General features: G+C 51.9%; 1 protein-coding gene and 1 long non-coding RNA gene across 4 annotated transcripts in view; both read left to right on the top strand.

Annotated features, from left to right (window-relative positions):
- LOC309624597 overlaps positions 1–19,311 on the top strand; it is a 329,163-nt gene that overhangs the window by 146,883 nt on the left and 162,969 nt on the right. The gene's annotated exons all lie outside the window — the stretch shown is intronic.
- On the top strand, positions 3,181–17,800 carry SPRY4 (sprouty RTK signaling antagonist 4). Of its 3 annotated transcripts, none has more exons than XM_082382777.1 (2): positions 3,181–3,788; positions 13,227–17,800. In XM_082382777.1, the coding sequence occupies exon 2, from the start codon at positions 13,274–13,276 to the stop codon at positions 14,171–14,173; it is 900 nt and encodes a 299-aa protein (XP_082238903.1). In that variant the 5' UTR covers positions 3,181–3,788; positions 13,227–13,273; the 3' UTR covers positions 14,174–17,800. The 3 variants fall into 3 exon arrangements, with proteins under 3 accessions (XP_082238903.1, XP_082238905.1, XP_082238904.1); XM_082382779.1 differs by lacking the exon at positions 3,181–3,788 and adding an exon at positions 6,849–6,913; XM_082382778.1 differs by lacking the exon at positions 3,181–3,788 and adding an exon at positions 6,933–13,012.

Below are 19,311 nucleotides of genomic sequence, written 5' to 3'. Positions count from 1 at the left end.
TTGATATAAGGGTGAGAAATGTCAATTGAATACAGAAATAAATAAGGTTGCTGATGAAGATTATACGTGACACCATGGTGTCACCACTGACTGTAAGCTCTATATGGACAAAAATAGCATCTATCACAGTAAACCCAATACCTGGCACTGTGCCTGATGCATAGGAGGTGTATAATAATGTTTTGTGGAATTAGTAAATAATTAAAACAGAGCCTGTGACTTCTTATCTGTAAAGGAGGGAAGATAAGACCCAGAGCACAGCTTTTTAAAGCTACATGACATATGAAAACAGGCCGAGGACAGGAATGGCACACAGTAAGTGCTCCATAAATGTCTGCCACTGAATTAGAATTCCTGCCTCTCCTCACTCCCACTGCACTCAGCTCCCAGCTTGATAAGAGGGCAACGCCCAGACCTGAAGCCACTGGACTCCCCTGTACACGACCTGGTAGGGGTGAAGACGTTTACACCGGGGTTAGGGTGAAACGACTATAATTAGCAAGGGCAGGAACGCAGGGCTGTTAGGGTCCACCTCCAGCAGAAGAGTTATACCTGGGGAAGAGACAGGGCAGCTTTGGAATGAACAAAGTCACAGGAAGTAGAAAAAAAAAAAAAAAAAAATCCAGCACAGGCCTACCAGCCACTCAATCCAAAGAATGAAGGTGGTACCGTTAAACTGTGAAGGCACAAATGCTTTGCATTCCCCACCATCTTTCACTCTGTCCCCTCTCCCCCAACCTCTGGCCCCTGGGCTGCAGACAGGGTTAAAACACAAACGAGAGTGTGTCGGCCACAGAGAGGCCTCCCCACAGGCACCTTCACGTCAGACTTTCCTCAGGCAGACGCCTCCCCACCTGTCTCCTCATCTTCCCTCAGGTCACGCCTTCCCAGTCTCCAAGTCTCAACTCATAACCACAGCCCCCTGTCCGAAAGAGACCCCCTGATGCCCAAATTAAAATCAGGTCCTTCCCAGCTCTCCCCATACCCTCAAATCCTGCTTAGGTCTCCCTCCTAGCACTTATCATAGACTCAAATTGCATAGTCTGTCTTCCCCCCAAATTGTGAGCTTCACAAGGGCAGGGAGGGCTGTCTGTCTCTCACCACCAAGGCCTCAGAGTCAGGGCAGGCCCCAGGGCAGAATATATGAATGAATGACTGACTGAATGGATGGATGGATGGATGGATTTCTCATAACAGTTACCCCCAAACCTCTCCTCTCTTTAGGTTCCAAGAAGAGTGGAATATGGTCCCCAGCACCCTCCCAGACACCGAGTCACAGTCTGCTCAGGCATCAGAAACTCCTCCCAGCTCAGAACTGGGAGCTCCTTCATGGTCCTACCATCCCACCAGAGCTGGGGTCTCCTCACTTCTCCTTCAGGAAAGCTGAGAACAGACCAGGAATGGAAGGAACACTGTCTCTTGGCTAATTCCTCTAATTAAAGACACAGGACAGCCACCCCCTACCTCATCTTGACTTTCTTCCATAGTTTAGAGAGGATTTCCTTATTCCCATCCTTTTACTTGTTCCAGCAAGGCCCATGAGCAACCACTGGCTGGAAAATCACTGCTCCAACTTTCCTTGTTTAACATGCTTAAGTGACTTGCAAGAAACAGGTTTTTAGGCTTGTGATATGAAGATGGGGTGGTGGCAAAGTAGAAAGATCCGGGTTGCAAAGATCTAGAAAATCAGCACCACCATTTATTAGATCTTTCATTTATCAGGTGCAGGACCCTTGGCCCCAATTTCTACATCTGACAAATAGGCATAATGATATTGAACTTGGATGCCTGTAAAGGGAAGACCTGAACAACTGTAAAATACTCCGTTGTCCTAGTAAAGAGTTTTTCTCTTGGCATTAAGTAAGGTCTTGGCCCTGAAAGGAAGACTGAGCTTTCGTAGGGGGAGAGCCTGCTCTGCCCCCAGGAGCTGAGTAAGGAAATCACACCGCAAAGGTGCGTTTGAGTAGCGAGAAGCCATTTTAGCCTGGACTCGGTGACCTTGGGTTCTGGTCTGGGTTTGCAAAATGTCTCTCCCGCTGCCTGTCTCCAGAGCCCCAGCCCCAGCACCAGCCCCAGATCCAGCCCAAGGCCAGACCTCTGGCCTGGGCTGGAAGCCTTTCACCGGCTCCCTTGACAACAGCCAAGCGCAGACCTATGGTGGCGTAGGAAGAAAAAACCTGCCTCACAACCTCCCCGTGAAGCGAAAACACCATCAAGACAAACCTTACAGGGGATTCAGACCCTGGCCCAGCTCTTATCCCCGCATCAAAGCCACCCCCTACTCCGGACTCCCCGGAGGCTACAGCCTCCTCCGTTCCTGGGCGGAGCTGGGCCTGCTGCGAGGGCTCCCCGCCTTGCCGGAGTCAGGCCTAATGGCGGGGGCTTTTCTTTTCACCGCCCAGGGCTGATGCGCTCCCCCCCCCCGCCCCCGCCGCCCCATCATTAACTGCAAAGAAAAGATCCCGGCCATTTCCATTTCCTCTGCGACTCAAGAGCTCTGTTGTTATTTAATCCCGTGGCCACCCCGGCAGCATCCTCGTTGCGCACGGCTCCACCCATCCACCTGGCCAATTCTTGGCCGCTCCCGCTTCCCCGGAGGGGCGCAAATAGGGGTGGCTGGGGAGAGGCGCCTACAGCAGCAAAGGGCTGTGGCCTTCGGAGGACACAGGGACCTCAGGCCCGCGTCCCGTGAGGGCTGGGAAACGCACGGAGAGGGGAGCACTAGCCAGGGCAGCTGAGGGCGGGCGGACGCCGGGGCACTGCGGACATTACCCTGGAGTTGGGGGGAAGGGGGGCGCTGCCAGGCGAGAGCCAGGTCTCTAGCTGAGTAGCCAGCATCACCCTGGTGGGTACTAGAGCCGGAAGAGGCCTCGGCCCAGTCGCTGTCCACACCCAAGAAATGGGGGGAGGGGTGGTCTGCGCTTACTCAAGGGAGACTCAGCCTCAGGAAAGGAACCAGATTCACTCAGCTGTACCCACTCCGCCCTTCTTTGATATGGACGTTTGACATTTTCTTAATTTTTGGTAAACACAGCTTCAAGACCCCTCGCCCCCCGACGCCCCTAGTCTAGAGAAAGAGAAGGCCCTCAGCAGGAGTCTTCCCGTTCCCCCGCCCTCCCGACTGCCTGCGGCGGGTAGAAATCCCTAGCTCTAGGTGTGTCCTCCCCCACCCAGCTCTCAGCCCAGGATCCTGAGGCCGCAGTGCCCCCCCGCCCCCCAGCAACACTGACGGTTCCAGCCCAGGCCCGCAGTGGCGTGAAGGTGGCCTTTACCTCCTCTCGCAGTCTGGGAGGGGGTACAGCCCGCGCAGCTGAGCCAGCTGCAGCAGTCGCCGCCGCCCTCCATTCATAAAGGAAAAAAAAAAAAAAGGCAACAACAACCTCCACCCCTCTTTGTAAAAGAACGACGGCCCCTGGAAGAGCGAGAGTCAGCCCCAGCAATCACGGGTTAAGTTCTTTTCCGGCCCCCCATTCATAAAAAAAGGAGCGCGGCGCATGCGCGCACGGGGTCTCTTGTGCCCACCCATTCATAGAATCGCGAACTGCGCGCGTGCGCACAGGAGCTCCCTGCCCTCCCATTCATAAAAAAGCCATTTTCCCAGGCAGTGGTTGCAACATCGCCGCGGAGGCAGCGAGAGGGGCTGACAGCGCGGTGCTGGCGCTGAGGAGCGCAGGGAGCAGTGCCGGTTCCTCCGGCCGGCGTCTGCGAGGACGGCGGCGTCCGACCCACTCGGGTTCGGGAATTCACACAGAAGTGGAGCAATGCTTGTGACTCTGCGGCTCCTCAAAGTAAGTCCCCGACCGGCTTCGGGATGTGAAGCTGCCCCTCTCTGAGTCGCGACGCGACTCCCCCTCGGGCTGGGGCAAATGGTGCGCTATTTCTAGGCGCGCCTCAGTGTTCCTTCCCGCTCCCTGCGCCTCCTGGAGCCGCTGCGGTGCGCCGCAGCTCCCTGACGCCCTCGGCTGGGCCGGCGAGGCGCTGGGGGTGTTCACAGCTTGGCACCGGCGTTCCCGACCCCCGGGCATTGCCAAGCACGGCTTCCCCACTCTCTACGATTCGGAAGCTTCGTGCGTGTCCCGGGAGTTTGCTTCTGGCCTGGCCCTTTTCCTTCTGCCACCACCGGCCTCGGGCGCTGGAACAGGCGGCTCTAGGCTCCGTCAGGAGCCACCTCTTGGGTCCGGCGGGCGCCCTCGTCCTGGGCGGCTCGCCCACCCCGGGCTCGCTGCCCACGGTGCCAGCTCTGCCGTAGATCTCCCCAGCCCGCCGCAGCGGCCTATGCTCGACGTAGGTTTTTCTTTCCCCTTCGGAGCCGTGAGGGACTGGGTTTTCTTCCCTTCTGCCTTCCCTTCGATGGTCAGCGCAGGGCTGGCCGGGACTGGGCATTTTTGCTCTCTCTCTCTTTGGCGAGGCGGTTCCTCGCCGTCTGACCTTTGCTCTGCTGCCGCATTTTACGCTGTGCAGCTGCCTTGCAGTTGCCTTTTCCTTCCCCGGCCTCTGCAGGGCCCGAGGCTCCTCGGCCTCCTCGTGCCTCCCTATCCCCGGGCACCGAGCTGTGCCAGGTCCCGGGGCCCCCGGGCCGCGCTGGGGCTGTGGTAGGGGCTGAAGGTGCGTTTCCATAACGCCGGGCGTGTGGGAGCTGGAGGAAGAGGCTGCGTGCGTAGGAGAGATAAGGCTCCCGCTTTCTCTCCTTCCTTCTTGGTGGTACCAGGCTTGACATCACCGAGAAGAGAGAAGGATAGAGACGGTACGTTCTGAAAATTCTGAATCGCCAAGCCTATGGGGGCAATGAAGGGGGGGGTGAGGGCAAATTTGGCCAACCAGGACAGCTGGAGCTTGGCTCCATCACTGGGACCAGGGCTTTGCCCAGTTTCTCCTCCATACAGATGATCAAAAAGCATTTAGACAGTAGCTGCTCTTGTGCAAGAAGACGGTTTCTCAATTTTCTTTGATTGGGGGCTGGGGGTTGTGGGCAGAGGAGGCAGGAGAGGCGGAAAATGGTTGCATGGCTTGATGGGCTGAGCGATGGACGGGAGAAGCGAACTGGGCTGGAGGGGCTGGATGGTGGGCAGAGGGAAGAGCTGCTGGCTGCCTCATGCACCAGCTGCTGGATGGGTATCCATATTGCCAGGCCTGGATGAGGGCAGAGGCTGCCTTCTGGCCCATCAAGGCTCAGAGACCACTTCCCCCCCACCCCCCAGCATGATTCGCAATGAAAGGAAGGTTGTGGGTTCGGTGGGGTGCCCAGACCCAGTATGAACCCCCTCTTTCCTGCTTCCAAACCAGTGGCATGATTCTCTCCAGTTTGGGGAGGGGTGAGAGCAAGTGCATGTCTGTCTGGTTAGCTGATCAAGGCTCTCCAGTCTCTCTGAGCCTCCTGGGGGATACAAAGCTGGCAGGTGAAGGCCCAGAGCATTTAGGAAATGTGGGTTTATCAATCTCTTAATAAGCTCAGTCTGGCCTGAGGCCCTACCCAATATTGCACTGGTGATTTCACAATGTTTAGAGTTCCCCCGGATCTTCATAGGAATGGAGCATAAACATCTGAAAGTTTCGGTTTTTCCCTTAGTGTGTGGGTGTGGGGAGGACTAGGAAAGGGAGGGCAGCCATTGACAATGCCCCCAACACCTACCTCTCTCTCTCTCTCCCCACCCCCCCAGCCCTCTCTCTCTCTCTCCCCCTCTTTCTCTGTCTCCTTCTCTTTCAGCAGAAGGGTGGGAAAGAAGTTGATGTGTCCAGTGTGAAATCAAATTTTCTCTCTTTCCTAGCCCTTGGGAGGGTCCTCACTTGCCAGAAGGCTCCAGACGAATTCTAATATGAGCAGTGCACATCCTGACCAACTGAGCTGCGTGGCCAGTACTGGGTAGGGTGCATTTTAGTGGCAGATTTCTAAAATCTCCTTGATGGACAAATGTTGGTCAGCTTGATGAGGAAGACTTTAAAGACGTCTCTTGGTTATCTTCCTTTTTAGATTCTCAACTCAAGAGTAAGTGCTTTCCTGCTCATTCCCATGACCTTTACCAAATTACCCTCTGAAATGGCAGCATCTCCTTAAAGCTTTGGTAGGGCGCGAGGTGGGAAGAGACTGATCCCATGGAATAGTATGATTCCTGGTTAAAGCAGGGCAGAGGCTGGGGGCATTTGGAGCTCACAGATGTCATTTTTGTTTTCATGCTTCCAGAATAGGTGGAGAGACAGGCTCTTTGGAACTCTCCACCCCCCAACTCTGGTAAACCTGACGTTGCCTCTGCCCAGAGGTTTGGCTGACTTGAAAAACAAATGAAGGCAGCTTTTCAGTGCAGAATTTGAAAGTCAATGATTTTAAAACTAAGGGAGGAAAAAACACCCATTAACACCTCCAGAAATGGCCCTTGAGGTGTGTTGCTCTGGGGTTTAATACTTTGGGATCATCAAAGTATAAATACTTTGTGTGGGATTCTCTTCCAATTTCTGATGCTATTAGTCCCTTCATGTGACATCTTCCAGCCCCCACTTTTGGGCCCCCACGAGCATTTTTCTTTCCCCGAGCCATCCTCTTGGGTAGGGCCCGGGTGATGGTACCAGGAGGCTTAGAAAGGAGCCCCTTCTCTTCAGAGAAGAAGGTCAGTGTTCTTAGAAAGTTACGGCATTCAATTTGGTTCTGCATCCAGAGTTGTCTGCCCCTGGGCCCTACTGAGGTGGAAGTTCCCTTGTGAGGAAAACCTCTGGATCTAGGGATAGAATGAAAAATTTTGGATTTAGGATGTCGACATGGCAAGAGTGGAGAAGGTTACATCTCATGGTCAACTTGGATCTACCTGACAGAAGGGAAAGCAATGACTCATTGGAATATATTTTTACTCTCTCAAAAGAGCCAAAGGAGGAAGGTGATGAAGGGCAACATAACCGAAGACTGTATTACCTCTTCCAGACCAAGGTAGGGGCTGGGTCAAAGCAGATGAGGGGCTAGGAAATGTGCTAAGCTTGGGCCTCAGTCTCCCCATCTGCAGAGTGGGGAGAAGAAACTCCTCCCGAGGGGCCAGGGCCAGCTGAGCAGCTAGCAAGTGTGCAGGGCTGGGGCTGTGCCCCTTGTTACTACTGGGTGCCTAGTAAGGAGGGCTTGGTTGTAAGGGAGCCCCTTCCTCCACAGGAGATGTGGGGTGCTGTGTGATGTAAGAGGCGGAGGATGCTTAGCTCTCGAGGGGGCCTGGGGCCACCCTGCAGATCCGGACAGCTGACAAGGCTGGGGATGTATCCGGGACATGTGGCTGGGTTTAAGAGGCTCCACCGTTCAGCTGTGATCACGATTGTTCTTTCCAAGGACAGTCGGTGGAGGAAGCAAGGGCACCGGGGAGGGAGCACAGATGTGCTGGATGTCGCGGAGGAGGGAGGGGGCCCTTCTGGGGCAGGTGGCCATTTGCAGAAAAGTGGTTTCCCTTGTCTCTTTCTGGTTGGGGGGAAGGGGGAGTCATTTCCTGCCCCATCCCAGGAGTAAGCTAACGTCTATTATTGTAAGTCCAATTCTTAGTGGAGGGTGGTGAGACAAATAAAATGATCTTGGTGTCAGTGAGAGGGGGGTCCTCCCCTGGGGTTTAGATTTCTGGTCCCCCACCCCCAAACTTTGATGTGGGCCAGTGGTTCCCCAACTGTACCAGTAGTTAACAGACTTCTTCTAGCCCCATTCTTTTCTCACTCTTGACTTCTAATTCCTCTTTAAGGGGATCTGAGCAGACAACAATTCTGAGGGGAATACATCGAAGCCAAAGTTTGTAGCCGGTTAGAATAGCCCAGAGCCAAAGTACAGCAAGACCTCTCCCACTCACCCTGGCACTGGGGCTTTGGAGCTCAGCTGGTTGTGGAAAAAGAAGAGAAAAGGGTTGGGAACTGATAACTGGGGATGGGACAAAGTGAGGAAAGGCAGCTGTTTTTTTTGTGATCTCTGACAGGTTATGACCAGAGGTCAGCTCCTTAGTGCTAGTGGTGGGTGGCAGGGAGGAGCAAGGTTTCTCGGGCAAATCCAGCCTAAATGCTTTATTTGCAGCAGATTGTCTCCCTCAGTGGGGTGTAGGGAAGGCAAGTCCCTGGCTTCCCTCATCCCCCTTCCCCCCCTTTAAAAGTCTTTTCGAAGCAATAAGTCATTATTTAGTTGGAGCTTAATGAACTAAACTGGAGTGTTGTCCCAAAGAACCCAAGCGAGAGTGGTAGATAGTGGTGGGCGGGCTCTCATGAAGCCTAGAGACCTTTTTCTCTGAGCTGTTAAAGGCTTAAACAGCCTTCCCTGAAAGCACCTGCTGGGACTGAATGGGGCAGTGCAGAAACTGCCCTTTCATTCAGAGCCCCTTGCCAGTTTGGCATTAGCTGACCTGTAGTTTTCAAAGTACAACTGTCAGGTTTTCCTAATATTTCCCAACTCCTCTCCCTGGGATAAGTCCAGGGGAAGGGGTGGATGGGTGGAACAGACATTTAACATGCCTCTTGAGTCTTTCCAGCCAGCCTGCATTGAGCTGTCTGCCGCCTTGATGCTCAGCCCCTCCCCACAGGTACACATGCAATGTCAGGCTCACAGACATTGGGATAAGTCCTCTCTCTGGGATAAGTCCAGGGGAAGGGGTGGATGGGTGGAACAGACATTTAACATGCCTCTTGATTCTTTCCAGCCAGCCTGCATTGAGCTGTCTGCCGCCTTGATGCTCAGCCCCTCCCCACAGGTACACATGCAATGTCAGGCTCACAGACGAAGCCGCAAATACAGGGCAGTGTGCTCTGGGCTTTTTGATATCCTGCTGATTCAGTATTCTAGGACTCTCTTCTTCTGCCTTCGTTTTACCCTAGCTCCTCCTTCCCTTCCCCACAGACCTGGACCAGGAAGCCACATCCATGAACGTGCCCTAGGGACCCTTAAGTTCAGCTTTATAGGTGGGAGGAGACGGGATTCCCGCCCACTCTAGGCTTTCCTTTTAGGGACTGCTTTTGTGGTGAGATCTTACAAATGAGACCCATTCAACCTTAAGAAAACTAAAAATGAAAACACCTAGAAAAATGGGGGTGTGTGAGGTGACAAAAGGGATGCCAAAGAAAATGGAAGTGAAGATGTCTTGCGCTCTGACCCTTCCTTTAATGACAGATTTCAAACCCCCAGTCTCTGCTTTCCACACTAAAAATTCCCCTAACTGAGGGCCAGTCTGATGTCAGCCCTGTCTGGCTTCATTTCCAGGCTGGTTGGGTTAAGAACCCGAAGATGGCCCGATGAGGTTCCCTGAGGGCTGGTGGCAGACCTGGGAGACTGGCGGAGTTCATGGCTATAAGAGAGAAGGGTGCTTCCGTGCCCTTCCATGAATACCCAGAAGTTATTGCAAGTCAGGGTCGCAGGGCTGAAGTTGCAGCCTCTGGAGCCTCTGCTACCTGGGTTCGAATCCTGCCCTGACCACTTGCCTGCTCCATGACCCTTTGTTCTTCCATTTCTTCCTCTGCAAAATGGGTATTATCCTCCAAGGAGATGGTGAGGATTGAAGGAGAAAATCATTGAGGATTTAGCACAGAGCTTGACACCAAGAAATGTTTCATAAATGCCTGCTGCTCCCCTAATTATTAATTATTTTTAGAAGGTTGGAGTGGAGGTAAAAGTTTCCTTTCCTCATGCTAATCAATAAGGCTGCCACCTAAAATTCGATAGAGGTGCTTCTCTGGCTAAGTGGACTGCTAGCTTTGTTTTTCTGTCCACAGCCTTCCAAATTGGCCATCAGTCTCCCAAACAGCCTAAATGAGGCAAAGCCTCCTCTCTCCTATTTGTATTATAAATCTCGTCCTTCCTTGCAGGGGAAGCAGAGTACATATTAAACTGCACTTAAGTTCGGCAGCGTTGCGCAGACTGGAGGGTGGGTGTGTCCCAGTGAGTAGAGATCAATCTTCTAAGCCGAGGACTTGCGGGGGTTTTGAGACACCATTTAGCTGTGTTGAGGGGTTATCAAACAGGCTATCGGGAGGTTGTTTTTCTTGTCAGCCAAATGAATTCCACCCTCCTGCGGAGGGTCCTGGCTAATTGGGAGGTGAGGCCATGAAGCCTGAGAAGGTTGGAGTGGTACAACTCTGAGCCCCTGGTGGCCGGAAGGCATCTTCCATCAGGGTTATGATAGGGAAGATGCATTTTAGAATATGCCTGCTGGAGCCATCTTGGATGCAGCATGTCCCAAGAGAGCTGAGTCATCGTGGACTGAACCCCCACCCCCATGTCTGGCCCTGAGTGCAGGCCCAGATGTTGACAGCTGTCTCTGGAGGGTGATGGGAGCCTGCTAATGCCAATATCCCCATCGCCTGCAGGCGCTGCTCCCACCCTGGCTTCCTGGTGGGACTTTTCCATGAATCTGCCTTGTGATTCCAGGGCCTATTAAAATCCCCAAGCATTGCCCATGCCTTTTGCTTCCTCCATAGAAAGTGTGCCCGTTCTTATAGAACCCCAGGAATAGAATCAGGGGAAGGAGAGTGGATAAACTGTTCAGGGGAGGGAGTACCCACAGCATGGCCAGTCCCAATCCTAGTCCTAAGAGGCAAAAAGCCCAACTACATGGGGCAATACAACCTTCAAACTACCACTGACATTTTGTTGGCAGGACCCTGAGTATTTGTGACCTGAGCTTCTGGAATAAGGGAATCGCGTTGTCTTTGTCCTGGTTGGGGGTTCTGGCTGAGGCACCTCTTGACTGGCGCCAGAGTCGTCTCCTGTGCCTCTGTCAGCATTTTCCATTCTTCTGCCTAGTCACACCTTTTCCTCCAGGCAAAGTCTGGGACCCAGGGCACCTAACCTTCTTCTCTTGACCCCAAACCCACTTATTCTAGAAGCAAGGCTTTGGAGTGCCTGCAAAGAATAAAGTGGGCTGAGGTAGCATTCCCCTGAAGTTCTGCCCCATGGCCATCTTGATCCTTGGGAAAACTCCTCTCTCTGAATGCTTAACTAACATCCCTCATCCAGCCCTGACCCCAGGATCCCCAAAGGAGGGCTGCCTTGGCAGATGACTATTTCTTGGTGGCAGACCTGCCAGACACTTAAGTCTAACTCTGGCATGGGGAAGTCTCCTCTTTGAAGACGATGCTCTCCTGACATGTGGAGGGAACACAGAGGCAGGAGGCAGTCTACCTCTAGGCAGACATGCTCTGAGATGGGAGAAACTATGCACAGACATCTCTCTTAAGTAGGTAGGACTGTGGGAGCAAAGCCCTTGTTCATGAGCCCATAGTTCATGCCTTTGCGAAGGGGAAATATCAGTTGACTGAGCAATGAACCTTGCAGAAAAGACTTAATGCTTTTTTTTTTTGCAGTATACAGGTGACAACCTTGTGGATAAGCTCCCTTTCATCCACTTCATGAACTTCGCATCTAGACCTAGCTCTTTATTTCAGACAGGCTGGACAGCATCTAAGGAGGCCCTTCCCCAATTTAACCATTTCTGATCAAACTGTTGTTTCCAAGCAGGGGAAGTATAATACAGAGTTGCCCTGAATGCCTTTTTTTTCTCTCTTCATTCTTTACTATAGACATTGATAAGTATGGATGTGTCACTCGGGGCAGGTGTCATTCTCCTATGATTGGAATACTGAGATGACCAGCTGTGTCCCAAGTCTGGAGGGATACAGGGTTAGAACTGGAAGTGGAAACCTATCCACATCCCCTTCTTACGCATCACCTTTGAGGCAAGGTGAACCTAATAACGGAGGTACAGGGTCAGCTCTCCAAATTAGAACATCATTAGCGTCTTGAAAAAGCATTTACCGAAACCCCATCCCATAGCACGTTAACCCAATGGTCTTTTTTTTCTTTTTTTTCCCCCCCCCCAAAGGTGGTTATCTTCCCCTTTTATCCGAACCCTGGCTATCTGTTCTGTCCCCCACTCCCAAGCCCGGTGGAATCTTCCCAGAGTCTAATCTTTCTCTGGGATTCCAAATCGTGCCCCTTGGGCAGAGGTCTTGGCCTCTGTTGCTATTTCTTTAAATTGATCTCCAGCCGAATTCTGAATGTAAAGGTCAGCAGGCGAGGAAATGGCACTTCTAATAGAAAACAATGTGCACTTTCTAAATTTGAACCAAGCCGTTTCCGCTCTTTGATTTAAGTGACTTCCTGGGGTTCCGTGTCAGGCACTGCAGTTGAATCTCTGGCCGGATTCCAACTTAAAATTGCACTCTCTCGGTGAAATTAGAAACTGATCCAGGGTTGGCTTAGCTATTCTAGTAAATAGCATTTAGGCTGAATGTTCAGCTCAGCACTTGGCAATGGGTGATGTGAGTGCCCCTTGGGAGGATTTCCCATCCAAGTTGTCAGAGGTGCACCTACCCAGGGGTTATTCGCCACTAGATGTTGCTGCTCTCAGAAGTAGTGGTAATAAGTTAATATCCTGGATGTGCAGGCCTCAGATACAGCTCTTCCTTCTCTTGTGATTATCTGAAATAACGGCTTTTGTTTATCCAGCTGAGAAACTACATGGGAGCATACAGGGACTGTCTGTCATGGTCACCACATCCTCAGCACTCAGCACAACGCTTGGTACTTATTAGTCGTGCTTATTAGTGCTCAGGAAATCTAAACTGTTGCTCTCTGGGATGGTGATAAATTAGAGTATGTGCTGTGTGTCAGGCAAAATGCTAGGTCCTAGATATGCATTTTCTCATTTAGTCCTCACAAGAACCCATTTTACAGATGAAACTACTAAGGCGTAGAGGTTACAGAACCTCATTCACAGTAACACTGCTAGGCAGAGGTGAGAATTTGAACTGGGATCTGATTCCAGAGCCTGTGTTTATAACTGCTAAGCTGTATCTGTCTTAAATCAGGAGCATGTTTCATGGGGGTTATAAGAATGAACTCGGACGGCACAGGTTTGAGCCCTAGTTCTCCTACTGATGGTTTTGTGTGACTGTGGACAAGTTACTTTGAACATTAGTTTCCTGTAACTAGAAAAGGGATAATAATAGTAGTTAACATTTTAGGTTTATTGTGAAGAGTCAATGACGTAATAAATATGGTGCTTAGAAGAGTCCCTGGCACATAGTAAGTACTAAATAAGTTATTTCTACCACTTACTATTGTTGTTGTTGCTGTCATTATTAATCATCTAAGCCATAATGCTGGAGAGTCCACCAAAGGAATTCCAGTTCCCATTTCATTTGGGCTCCCAAGGACCTGACGGGGGGGTGGGGTGGGTGTGTTAACAGGCCACATACTGATGCCTGGAATCCATTCTCTCTTCCACCCCCGACTCCAGGGCCCCTAGAAGCCTGTTTCTCTGCACAGCCCAGGACCTCTGGCCCCATGGAGCCCCCGATCCCACAGAGCGTCCCCTTGACTCCCAGCTCAGTCATGGTCCAGCCCCTTCTGGACAGCCGTATGGCCCACGGCCGGCTCCAGCACCCCCTCACCATTCTCCCCATCGACCAGATGAAGACCAGCCACGTGGAGAACGACTACATCGACAATCCTGGCCTGGCACCCCCCACCGGCCCCAAGCGGACCCGGGGCGGAGCCCCAGAGCTGGCCCTGACCCCCGCCCGCTGTGACCAGGACGTCACCCACCACTGGATCTCGTTCAGCGGGCGCCCCAGCTCTGTGAGCAGCAGCAGCAGCACGTCCTCTGACCAGCGCCTCTTAGACCACATGGCCCCGCCGCCCGTGGCCGACCAGGCCTCCCCGAGGGCCGTGCGCATCCAGCCCAAGGCCATCCACTGCAAGCCCCTGGACCTCAAGGGCCCGGCCGTCCCCCCAGAGCTGGACAAGCACTTCCTGCTGTGCGAGGCCTGCGGGAAGTGTAAGTGCAAGGAGTGCGCGTCCCCCCGGACGTTGCCCTCCTGCTGGGTCTGCAACCAGGAGTGCCTGTGCTCCGCCCAGACGCTGGTCAACTATGGCACCTGCATGTGCCTGGTGCAGGGCGTCTTCTACCACTGCACCAACGAGGACGATGAGGGCTCCTGCGCCGACCACCCCTGCTCCTGCTCCCGCTCCAACTGCTGCGCCCGCTGGTCCTTCATGGGCGCCCTCTCCCTGGTGCTGCCCTGCCTCCTCTGCTACCTGCCTGCCACCGGCTGTGTGAAGCTGGCCCAGCGCGGCTACGACCGCCTGCGCCGCCCCGGATGCCGCTGCAAGCACACGAACAGCGTCATCTGCAAGGCAGCCGTCGGGGACGCCAAGGCCAGCAGACCCGACAAGCCTTTCTGACACCTGGGGTCGAGTCCCGGCGCTTCCCCCTGGGAACTTGGTTCCCTGCTCACACCTGAGAAGGACCACCACAGCGAGGCCAGAGGTTTTAGCATCCTCAGGCTGACCCTGCCAGTCTGCCCACTCCCTACCCCCAGCTTCTGAAGAAACAGAGACCACAATCACCCATCCTTCTCTTCCCCAAAAGGATGAAGAAGCACTTTGGGTTTTTTTTTTTTTTTTTTCAGGGTCCTGGAACTTTGTGTGAAACAGATAGTGGCAGGGGCGTGGTGTGGTTTGGGGGCGATTTTTCTTTTTCAGAAGATGGAATACAGATGTGGACACATATCCGGAAGTTGCAGCTGCTTGAATGCCTTCCCAGCCCTCCTCCTCCCTCCCTCTCTCCCCGCTCTTTTGCATTCCCTCTGGCTGCCTGGGAGGAATCGGTAACTGAGTGGCCAGGGGACCTTGGAAGAAGACCCTTGGAGTTTTGCCGTCTATACCTTCTTCTCCCAGCCTCTACCCCGGTTTGCCCCCGACATCTTGGGGAAGGTGTAGACCCTGGCGATCCCTGTTGTATATACTTGGGAGCCCCCCTCGTTCCTTGCTCTGCCCGGAGCCACGGATGGATTTAGGAACCACTGCACAGTACCTTTTCTCCCTTCCAGCTTCCTCACTAACTCTTGGGGGTGTTCCACTCATAACACCGTCCTTCGGCTCTTACTGGGTCACAGACTCACCCGCCCGCTACGTGTCCCAAGTTCTCTCTACCCAGATCTTTTCCAGAAACTTTATGGGTAGAGAAGGCCAGGGCGGCAAATTCGAGACCAAATAGCATTTTGCCAATGAGTCTGAGGCTGTGGTCTCTGGATCCAGTCATCGTGTTTTTATAGAATCATTAAACCAGATGCTAACGGTGTTTTAAGAAATAATAAAACACTTGCTTCCTTTTGGGCCACCCCCAGGAAGGGCTGATTTCAAAATCTGGGGGGTGAGCAACCTCAAGGAACACAATCCCCCTCCCCACCAAGAAGAGGATTTTAACAGCAAAGAAGAGAAGCAGCACCTCCCATTGGCAGAGTGAGAGTTGAGGCGAGCTGGGTGTGGGTTTCTTCTCTCCTGATTCTGCTGCTTGCTGTCATAGCCTTTTGTGTACAGTGTCTGTATCTTTAATGTAAATAGACAGATGATGAAAAAAGAGTCTATTTTAGTGTTAGGAAGCCCTGGCGGGGGAGTCAGAAGAATGCGGGTGGGGGAAAGATTCTCCGGGGGCTTCTTGGGATTGAGCCCTGCTTCTGTGCGTGGCTACGTGAGCCCCTCCCAACAGCCCCCAAAGACGTAGCAACTCTTTCTCTCAAGGTGCTAAAGGACTCAGAAAGTGCAGCTCGTCCGGTGGGTAGGTACTTGTTGCATGCAAAAGCCTGTAGTGTGTCCGGTCCTTCCTCCCTAGCTATTGTGCGGGGTTTTTGCTTAGTGTGGTATTTTGTGCCTCCCTCTCTTTCCCCCCATGAGAGAAAGTAGTCTGGGTCAGAAAAGCTACCCCAGCTGATATTGGAAGTGCACTAGGCACAGCGTTTGTAGCATTTCCAGTTTGTTCTGTAGGAACAGAACAGCCTCCAGGAAGGAGGCAGGTAGCTGTGATTGATGGTCATGCACCCAGTGCTTCTCAAGGACTTTTTTTTTTTTCCCCTTCTTGAAGACTAGTAGTAACATCTTATGATTTAGAATAAGTTAATTGTAACCGTAGGTATTTATTGACTGGTGGAAAGGAGGGGAGGGTCTTATTATTTTAGGCTTTATTTATATAACATATGCTGGCTTGTAAAAGGCAAATATGAAATACTGCATCTGCGTTTTCTAAGGCTGATTCCTGTAGCTACCTTTGCCACAGTCGTGATGGATGTATGGATATTCTTGCACAAATCAGAGGGAATGGTAGAAAAAACACATTCAGCCAACCACTTATCCTAATTGAATGTATCAGATGTGTACTGAAGGGACTGGAGATGTTTTCCTCAGAACAGGTGTGCAGAGGTTACCCCAAAAAAGAGAGGGCACACGTCCTCTCTTGGTGAGACCTCAGAACTTTTCCCAAAGCCCCTCCCTCAAATGTCTCCATGGGAAACTTGACCCAGTGGCAAGTTGCACTTTGGTGATCTTTGGAGTTCTACACGCCCATTCTGTGGAGAATTGATTTACATAAGCTGTGCATACACACACACACACATATACATACATACATACATACATATACCCCTACCCCACAGTCTCTATCTACATAGACCCTGTTACCTGGCAAACAGCCTCCTGAACCCTGACTTTTTGTGTATATAGCTATAAACATGGATTTTTCTGGGTTTTGGCTTGCTTTTTTCCCTTCCCCCTGTCTTGGCTTGTTCTTTTTGGTTTGCATCTAGCCTGCTAGATGGATGTCTGCAGAACTCTCTGTGTCCTGTGTGCTCAACTTCGGTTCACCCAGCTTTGTTGCATAGCTATCCCTCAGCATGTTCTCCTTGGCAAAAAGAAAACTGGCTTGCCCGTGGCCCCCGGGGGCCAGTCAAGGACCACTGAGGGACCTAGCTCTCAGAAACACGACACATTTCTGTGGCTGCTTCTGGCTGGTTGCGTGTCCTGTCACCAATGGCTTGCTTGGCTGGATTATGCCTCGTGTTGACCTTTTTTTGAAAAGTGCCAGCTGCTTCCCACTTCTGTTCAACCTGGGGTGGCTGGTGGTTCTGCCTGGAACCGGGGGTGGGATCCACAAACCTGGGTCCAGGATGCTTGTCCTAAGGGGCCAAGGCTGCTTCCCCTCAGGGGTGGGTTTGTGAAGGCCCAACACTCCAGCCGGCACCCTGGGAACTGGGTCTAGGAGAACCCAGCCCTCGCAGGTAGATGACAGGGTACAACCAAGGCTCCTCAAGGTCCCTGGCTGGGAGGAGCCAAGACCAGTCCCTGCTATTGATATGGGCCCTTCACAGCTGACAGAGATGGAAGACTATCACGTGATGCGCCTGGTTCTTTCCGCCTTCTGGAGTCTGCGTGCATCCCTGCTGGGCATCGAGCGAGGGGCCCAGTTAGATTATGATGAGCCCAAGTTTGGAAAGTGTGGGCTGGGACCAGCATCCAGGTCCCGTCACCTTCATGGTCTCTGTGCTGCCCCAGGAGATGTCCGGTGGGGTGTAGGCAGCACAACTTGGCACTGTGCAAGTCACCAGGGCATCCCGCAAACTTCACTGGCCTTCTGCTTCATGCCTTCGGTAAGCATTTTCATGCCCTCTGCTTACTGTGACAGGTGATGACAAATCTTAGGCTGCCATTTTTTGCTGTGGGTAACTCTGTGTGGTGTCTTATCTTGCTTTCTCTTCTCACTGCCCCACGGTTTGGTTTCATGTTACAAACAGAAAAGCTGTTCAAGGGTCCCACCCTGGCACATTTTCCCTCTTCACTGTAACCCCTTCTCACCCCACATCAAAAGTTACCACAGAAGGTTTCCTTTGTATAGAATATTTATTTTGAAGCTCTATTTTAATAGTATTTATTTTAGAAAGTCTACTATTGTAAGAGTTCTTCTGTTTGTGAAGAAAAAGCAAGTTAAAAACTGAATGTACTGATCTAGAAAATATATATAAATATATATTGTTAAATATACACAGGACTGCTGTTTCTCTGTGTGTCTGTGTGTTCACACTCCCAACATCTTCACCCAGCAAGGTCCACGTTGGTCAAAGAACAAATGGAAATGAGTAGCCGAGCTCTGGCAAACAAAGGCAGGGGAGAGGGCGCCTGGCCCTTGTCCTGCCTCTAGGATGACCTGAGAGTCGGTGGAGGAAAGCTTCACTTTCTTACGAAGCTGAATCCTGCCAGGTGCTAAATCCTCTGGCAAGCCCTCCCCTACACGAGGGTGCATTGGTAACAGATGGACAGCAAAACTGGGCAGTGGGAGAGGTTCATCTGACCTACCCAGTTGACAAATTCTGCAACTCTCCTTTTAACCTTGGTGCCCCCAAGCAGATTTTCATGTACATACACATACAGGTTTACAGAAGGCAAACACACAAGCCCTTGGCAGTTTCCTTATTTTCACTAGATTGGTGCATATTGCACAAAACCCGTCCCCTTTGACCTCTAAAGACTTGCATCTATTAGATGACTTGCCTCTGCCTTGCCAGTGCACCTTCCATCTACCTATCCCTCCATCTCCCCACCACGCAGCCACTTCTCAGATGATCTACTTTCGATTCATATGCCGATCACAAGGAACGTTTGACTTTTATGTGAACACATACCTCTTGTTTGCTGAAAGAGGAATTGAGAAATAAAGACATTTTTCTGTTACCAGTAAGTGGGGTCCGACAGCCAACAATGGTGGGCAGAAGGGGCTGGAGGGAGAGGTGAGATCAGGAGCCCTGGGTCCAGCTCTGGTTTTCTCTGGGGTCTTCCAAGTCGTGTGAAAGCCTTGGGGTCCTCTTTGAGACCTTCAAACCCATTGCATTCCAAAGATTCCCTGGTCACTGTCCAAGAAGGCACAAAAGATGTCCTTCCTCATTGTGGTCTTGTCTGCTCCTTCTCCGCCCGACCTTGTGGCCTGTCCCACTCCTGCATGATGGCGTCTTCCTTCACTGACAAGTAACTGACACTTGGAGGTGTTTTTTTTTTTTTCCTTGGCTCGGTCCCAGATACTGCACCAGGCTTTAAGTCTTGGGTGTCCTGATAGGTGGGGACATGGGTCAGGCCTGCCCCTGGTTTAATTTTTTTTCTACTGCTTAGACTCACCCAAATACTCTCGAGGAAATGGGAGCTAAACAAACGTGAGCTTGTTTTTTAAAATACAGTGTCCAGAGAAAAAGCTCCACATGTGCCTCCATTGTCTTTCTTTCTTTGACTGGCCCTGTTCCTCTTTGTTCCCAGTTATGAAATGACTTAGGTGGCTTAGCATGTAGTGAATGGTTCCGTTTTGCCAGGCACTGAACACACTTGGCCGAAAACCGTTGTTAGTTACCTCTTAGAGATGCAGAAATTGAGGGTCAGAGAAGGTGTTACATGCCTGCTAGTTACATGGTTGAAGGGTAGACGGGAAAATGGAAAGTTGAAGGTTTAGCAACTTAATTTGGGGAAGAAGCACAGGATGGAATAAAAAGACTACCCAGTGATAGAACTAA

Source organism: Balaenoptera borealis, assembly GCF_965194805.1.
Source record: "Balaenoptera borealis genome assembly, chromosome: 2".
Classification (NCBI taxonomy): Eukaryota; Metazoa; Chordata; class Mammalia; order Artiodactyla; family Balaenopteridae; genus Balaenoptera; species Balaenoptera borealis.
This window is presented reverse-complemented; position numbering and strand designations above follow the sequence as displayed.